Source organism: Periplaneta americana, chromosome 3, assembly GCF_040183065.1.
Source record: "Periplaneta americana isolate PAMFEO1 chromosome 3, P.americana_PAMFEO1_priV1, whole genome shotgun sequence".
NCBI lineage: Eukaryota > Metazoa > Arthropoda > Insecta > Blattodea > Blattidae > Periplaneta > Periplaneta americana.
In genome coordinates, this window is record NC_091119.1 from 47283325 (window position 1) to 47291386 (window position 8062).

Sequence of the window (8062 nt, forward strand, 5' to 3'; positions counted from 1 at the left end):
ATTTCTTGAATGAGGTTGCAATTTTATGTGTGTTTTTGTTTTCGTATGTTAGTGTGATGTATTTTTTGTGTTGTGTTTGTGTTGTATTCCTATTTTTTTTTTTTGTAATTCTGTTTTGTCGTTCTTATTATGTTGTCTATTATGTTACGGTCATTTCAAACACGTTACAAAGAACACATCACAGCCATAACAAAATTACAAAACACTTCCACATATGCAGAACACATCACAAATGCCAACCACACCTACAGCAACATAAATACAGACATGGAAATTCTACATATTCAACCGAAAAACCAGAAACTAAACACACTAGAACAATACGAAATATACAGGCACACAAAAACACACCAGCATGAAATCCTCAACACACAACTCAATTTCAGAACACATACTTCTTGACTACACATTAAATTACACAAACATAACCCCACAGGAAAAGCAATCAGAAAACACGAAGACCAGGATCACCCAGTTCTGAAGATAGCTCAGAACAGGCTGAAACTAGTCAACAAATATTTCATTTTATTTTACTAGGCTTTCGATTCTGTTTTTCTGCGAAGAAAAGAACAGTTGCTCAAGTTTTTTGACTATGGTCAATTAAGTCTTTGGTTATATCCGAAATAATTTCGTTTATCTTCTGTTATCTTCTGATATTAAGAAAATATAGATATTGTGGTCTTGTACATTGCGCCAGATTAAAACCTTACTAATAAGCGACACTTTTACTGTCCACAGTTGCGCTACCGGCTACCGTTATAAGCCTGCAAGGTGTCTTGGACAGTCACTAAATGGTATTACATCAAAATATAAACAAAACACGTTTAAAAACATTTTACAAGAACAGTTTCCTGGGTGATTTTACACTTCCATTCTCTCTCATTTTCTAGCAAACACAATTAGAAACTTAAATACTTACTTACTTACAAATGGCTTTTAAGGAACCCGTAGGTTCATTGCCGCCCTCACATAAGCCCGCCATCGGTCCCTATCCTGTGCAAGATTAATCCGGTCTCTATCATCATATCCCAGCTCCCTCAAATCCATTTTAATATTATCATCCCATCTACGTCTCGGCCTCCCCAAAGGTCTTTTTCCCCTCCGGTCTCCCAACTAACACTCTAGATGCATTTCTGGATTCGCCCATACGTGCTACATGCCCTGCTCATCTCAAACATCTGGATTTAATGTTCCTAATTATGTCAGATGAAGAATACAATGCGTGCAGTTCTGCGTTGTGTAACTTTCTCCAGTCTCCTGTAACTTCATCCCTCTTAGTTCCAAATATTTTCCTAAGAACCTTATTCTCAAACACCCTTAATCTCTGTACCTCTCTCAAAGTGAGAGTCCAAGTTTCACAACCATACAGAACAACCGGTAATATAACTGTTTTATAAAGCTTCTCAACCGAATAATAACAGACATTTCTCATATTTATTCTGTGTTTAATTTCCTCCCGAGTGTCATTTATATTTGTAACTGTTGTTCCAAGATATTTGAATTTTTCAATCTCTTCGAAGGATAAATCTCCAGTTTTTATATTTCCATTTCGTACAATATTCTGGTCACGAGACATAATCATATACTTTGTCTTTTCGAGTTTTACTTCCAACCTATCGCTTTACTTGCTTCAAGTAAAATTTCCGTGTTTTCCCTAATAGTTTGTGGATTTTCTCCCAACATATTCACGTCATCCGCATAGACAAGGAGCTGATGTAACCCGTTCAATTCCAAACCCTCTCTGTTATCCTGAACTTTCCTAATGGCATATTCTAAAGCGAAGTTAAAAAGTGAAGGTGATAGTGCATCTCCTTAACTTAAATACCTGGAAAATTTAATGAAAACCATCTTTGCATTCGTCATGTAATCACTGAATACTAAAAAATCATAAACACTCGCTGTTGTATAGGAATCAGTGAAACGTTCATTCAAATCACACGATCACACAAAAGAAATTCTCGTCCCTGCTGACTGTCAAATCCAGCAGAAAACTTGACTCCCTTCCATAGGGACTGAGTAATTCCAATTTTTGTGTTGTGTTTATCGTGTATTATCTTACCGTTGTCTCAGCCCTTGATCTTAGACAGCGTACACAGCGTGAGGTGTGTAAGGGTGATTCCCAACTTATAACTAGTGATGTAAAATACGTGCAAACGCATATCTGTAGGGAGCTGGATATCTTAACTTAGTAATTACATGTTTCATGTACAGCTCTGATTGAGGTTCTGGCTGATATGTATATCTATTATCAGGCAGTACACCTCACTTGATATGTGTCCGAGGAAGAACAATTGTTTGTATACATCTGTAATCTTTGATTATTGTAATATCGCGGGTGCTCGTGTAAAGGGAGTTAAGTATGAATTGACTAACTGGAATAAGTTTAGATTTGAACTATCCACAATTACTTTTCTCTTGTGTTGAAGGGGTTAAGTAATTCTTCCATCTATGATGCCGTTACAGTGCTCCGTATTTTGTGACAAAGGGGTTTTGTTCAGTGCCAAAGGAGAGAAGTTTACATACCTTACAATTTAACTTAACCCCCTTTACACGAGCACCCGCGATATGTTACTAGTCAGCGATGTATGCAATGGAGTGGGAAAGAAACTGCCCAAACTACCTTATTATTTCCTATCTTAGTTGCCTCATGAGTGATGTCTTATTGCTGTCACTTATGACGAGGTTCCAACCTGTCTTCGGACAGATAACTAAATAAAAACAAACATGTTTTTTTTTTTAATTTGTTTAGTTAGTTATTTAAAAACGCTGTATCAACTGTTAGGTTATTTAGCGTCGATGGGATTGGTTAGTGAGATGGTATTTGGCGGGATGGGTCCGAGGATCCTCCAGAGATTACCTGACATGCGCCTTACGGTTGGGGAAAACCTTGGAAAAAACCCATCCTGGTAATCAGCCCAAGCGGAAATTGAACCCAGGCCCGAGCGCAACTTTAAATCGGGAGGCAAGCGCCTCACCCGACTGTCCATATACAGTATGTGCATATTTTGAATGTTAATGCATATTTAATCTTTAAGATCATTTTTTTTGTAGCGAAAACTTGTTTTATAGTTTTCTGGACTTTGGTAAAATATATAGTAGTTATTTACTTTAGCGCCGTTTTCTTGACAAAGTTATTCAAATCTCTTTGTTTGTACTTGGAGAATACCTACAAATCATTAAAATAGAGCGGAAAATAGTAACTTTCATTTTTTATAGTTAGTTGGTACTTACAAATTTAAGGTGTACATTTTTAGATAGACTTCAGTGTATGGAATAGTTGGCAAGGTCAACTGAAATTGGTGTATTTGTTTTGATGTTCCTTGTATAGGGGGAATTGTAATAGTTTTTGACTTCATCTGCCATTTTGTTTCGTGCAAATTTAAAAAAATTGTTTTCTGCTCAATTTCAGTAGTTTGTACACCCTTTGACACGGAAAATGGTCGCCCTCCTGTAGCATAAATTTGTCGAAGTGTCGTTCGGGTTCACGCGAGATTCCCACGGGGAAATATTCAGCATCGAAGTCCGAGAATGAAATCAAGTCGAAGCCTTTATGATTTAGTGATAGAGGCCTTTCTTCTCGTTACAAATACCGGGCTTCGAATATCTCTACACGCGTAATAAATTCAGCGCATAAGATGATTTCCGAGCTATTTCGAGGTGGTACTTTGTGAACAGCGACCAATTTCCGTGTCAAAGGGTGTACATTTATTTTTTTTTTATTTTAGTTGGTTATTTAACGACGCTGTATCAACTACTAGGTTATTTAGCGTCGATGAGATTGATGATAGCGAGATGATATTTGGCGAGATGAGGCCGAGGATTCGCCATAGATTACCTTGTATTCACACTACGGTTGGGGAAAACCTCGGAAAAAACCCAACCAGGTAATCAGCCGAAGCGGGGATCGAACCCGCGCCCGAACGCAACTTCAGATCATTAGGCAAGCGCCTTAACCGACTGTACATATTTCCCAAGTCAAATGAAGGAGTTCCGAGTAATTATAGTTCTGAACAATTTTGTCAAGAAAAGGCGTCGTCAGCTAAAGTAAAAAATGATGGTCTGAAGAAGATGAAAGAAATCAGCAAAATGCTTCAAGAATATGATAGTGATGTGGATGTTAATCCTTCTTGTTACCAAATGATAAATTTCGTGATGTAAAAAGAACTTTTTCTTGCCACAAGTTTATTTTTTGCGGACAGGAGAAACAAATTTAATCCTGAAAACATGGAAAAGGTTATTGTGTCATGAAGTTTCATGGGTGTAGGTAAATCAGATTCCGGTCAATTTCCGAACCTTATTTGAACGGTAAATTAGGTCCCTGATCTAGGTAGATTGAGTCCTGGGTTTTCCAAGTATCATTCTATAGTTTTGCTACCTGTGTCTAATTCGGAGAGTGGCAAATATGTAAAATACTTTTTTGGACTACCATTTTTACCTCATGATGACATCGAAAACTGTTTCGTCGAGGACTTCATGTCGATCCTACAGCTGGTAATGAAAAATTGAGTTCACGGAGCATGTGTTCGAAACATACATTGCTCAAGATGTCACATTCCCATTCCTCAGTGGTGTAAATTTTCTGCTTCTTCAAACAGAATTACCAATGCATGTGAATCTTTCTATTGTAGCCTCACTGTCTGTTTTTATAACGCCCATCCATTATTTTTTAACTTTATTGACTTAATTATTTTCAAACCGAAGTTTACATTTTATGTAGAAGTTCAGGAAAGCAGACTAAAAATAGAAGGAAAGAACAAGGAACAGTTAAATTGCGGAACAAATTACACTATTGACAACGGGACAAATTAATGCGTTTGAATTTGTAAAAGCAGTGTGTTTAAAATTTTTACCATAATAAATGTTTCATGTCCTGTCTGTTTTAAAGAAATAGTTTATTGCAGAACAAGTGACACTGTTGACAACGGGCAGGGTGCGAATTAAGATTTCTGATGAGGGGAGGATAGAATCCTAGATAGGAAATACCACTCATAAAATTATTATTATTATTCTCATTCGATACGGCTCAACGCTTGGTCGCACTGAGTTGCTTGTCTTGCATAAAAATAACACTTACTTACTTACAAATGGCTTTTAAGGAACCCGAAGGTTCATTGCCGCCCTCACATAAGCCCGCCATCGGTCCCTATCCTGTGCAAGATTAATCCAGTCTCTATCATCATACCCCACCTCCCTCAAATCCATTTTAATATTATCCTCCCATCTACGTCTCGGCTTCCCTAAAGGTCTTTTTCCCTCCGGTCTCCCAACTAACACTCTATCTGCATTTCTGGATTCGCCCATACGTGCTACATGCCCTGCCCATCTCAAACGTCTCGATTTTAAGTTCCTAATTATGTCAGGTGAAGAATACAATGCGTGCAGTTCTGTGTTGTGTAACTTTCTCCATTCTCCTGTAACTTCATCCCTCTTAGCCCCAAATATTTTCATAAGCACCTTATTTTCAAACATCCTTAACCTATGTTCCTCTCTCAGAGTGAGAGTCCAAGTTTCACAACCATACAGAAGAACCGTAATATAATTGTTTTATAAATTCTAACTTTCAGATTTTTGGACAGCAGACTGGATGATAAGAGCTTCTCAACCGAATAATAACACGCATTTCCCATAATTATTCTGCGTTTAATTTCCTCCCGAGTGTCATTTATATTTGTTACTGTTGCTCCAAGATATTTGAATTTTTCCACCTCTTCGAAGGATAAATCTCCAATTTTTATATTTCCATTTCGTACAATATTCTGGTCACGAGACATAATCATATACTTAGTCTTTTCGGGATTTACTTCCAAACCGATCGCTTTACTTGCTTCAAGTAAAATTTCCGTGTTTTCCCTAATCGTTTGTGTATTTTCTCCTAACATATTCACGTCATCTGCATAGACAATAAGCTGATGTAACCCGTTCAATTCAAAACCCTGCCTGTTATCCTGAACTTTCCTAATGGCATATTCTAGAGCGAAGTTAAAAAGTAATAGTGCATCTCCCTGCTTTAGCCCGCAGTGAATTGGAAAAGCATCAGATATAAACTGACCTAAACGGACTCTGCTGTATGTTTCACTGAGACACATTTTAATTAATCGAACTAGTTTCTTGGGAATACCAAATTCAATAAGGATATCATATAATACTTCCCTCTTAACCGAGTCATATGCCTTTTTGAAATCTATGAATAACTGATGTACTGCATAATAATAATAAATATAATAATAATAATAGTAGTAGTAATAATAATAATAATAATAGTAATAATAATAATAATAATAATAATAATAGTAATAATAATAATAATAATAATAATAATAATAACAACAATATCTATGAGCAGGCTTAAGTTAAAATGTGTAATTCCTAAGGTATTGATTGTTGTCAGCTTGCTGGTGATAATACATGAATATTTAAAGGATACTCGTATTAAAACAGTTACATTTTGTGAGGGGAGGGAGAGACGTTATCTCTGGCAGGGATGTTAATATACATTTATGAGAGGGAGATAACTTTCCAACAGGGGGAAATCCCCCCCCCCCCGGTTAATTTCTCACCCTGACGAAGGGACAAATTAGTACGTTTGAATTAGTAAAATCAGGATGTTTTAATTTTTAACATCATAAATTTCTGGGGGACGTGGATCGCCAACCTCCACGCGGTGTTTCCTGGGTAATGCTAATAGACTGGGGCCCAATTAATCTACCACCTTTTTCGACCCAGGACCCAATTTACCGCATTTTCCATGATCGGGACCCAATTTACCTACACCAAGTTTCATACAGTCATGAAAGAAAATGAATAATCTGTATTAAATGATTTTAATTAAATGAAAAAAAGCAATAATTCAATATTAAGAAATAAAAGTGACTTTGTTTTCCTTTATGCTCAATAATATGAATATTTCCCATTATATGGCTAGTGTTCTGTTTTTCGTCAGATCCTATTCTATGGTAAGTTCGTCGGCTCTTCAGCTTTCAGTGCATATATAAGTGCATATTTCGTCATTTTAAGAGCATATTTGCGTGTATATTTTAGGGTTTTTGGTGCATATAATTTTCAAACACTGCTCGTAACCTTACAACACACTTGAAGCTAATGAAGTGCCGCACAGTGGCAAGGTTATAAAACAGACACACTCATTCTTTCAATACTTATTCTTATAGGCTATCGAGGAGAAGGTTGGACTGATTCAGTGTCCGGTCGCTGACTGCAGAATGGACAAACTGAAGCTAGAGAAGCTGAGCATTAAGCCGGTGTCCTCCGCCGTAGTGTCCGAGGACATCAATTCTACAGTGATGCAGACGCTGCGCTGCGCCTGCAAACGCTACCTGTATGCGCCCATCAGGCAATGCAGGTACGTAGGCCTAACATTTAAGTGACTGTGTTGTCTATGTCATCTACATATGATGTATTTGCTTTACGAGATTAGTTCAGAAGTAATGAGCCTTATTTTAAAACATTTTTATTCTACAGTTTTGATTTTTTATACTTGTGGAAATGGGGCAGGCGAAAATCAGTCACAGCTGAGAACATACTTATTCCATTTACGCACACAAACTCCTGGCAATAGAGGTGAGATGTGTAAAATTTCTACTGGTTAATTATCAGTCCCTAAAGATGGAGTGATCTAACAGTCACCAGATATTACAGACCGCATTTGTCTGCAGCGATTCTCACTACATGTGCATACTTCCATAATTGAAGAGATCAGAGCCATAGTGGGCCAAGCGCCATTTATTAAAAACGTAGAAAGCAAGGGTTAAAGTTAAGTGAATACCATAGTTTAATAAAGATTGGCATATCATTTGGTTTTAATGTGTACACTTTATATTTCTTTCTATATGTTTCCATTGAATTATGGCGATAAATTAATTTTAACCCTTGTTTTCTACGGTTTTAGTAAATGGCGCTTGGCCCACTATGGTTCTGAACACTTCAATTGACGCTGTGACCACCCCTCATATGATAGCGAGCCTTGCCAACTGGGGTCCCCGATTGGCGCTGTTGGATGTTCTTGAGCATTTAACAGGGAAATAGTTCAGCTTCATCCTTTATCACC

General features: G+C 37.2%; 1 protein-coding gene across 3 annotated transcripts in view; it reads left to right on the plus strand.

Moving 5' to 3' along the window:
- The window catches only part of LOC138696019 (E3 ubiquitin-protein ligase Siah1-like), a 54065-nt gene that overhangs the window by 28284 nt on the left and 17719 nt on the right, over nt 1-8062 (plus strand). For all 3 annotated transcript variants that reach the window (XM_069820493.1, XM_069820492.1, XM_069820494.1), the window contains exon 2: nt 7167-7357. In XM_069820493.1, the coding sequence (XP_069676594.1) occupies nt 7218-7357 (140 nt within the window). In that variant the 5' untranslated portion in view covers nt 7167-7217. The remainder of the gene's footprint in view (nt 1-7166; nt 7358-8062) is intronic.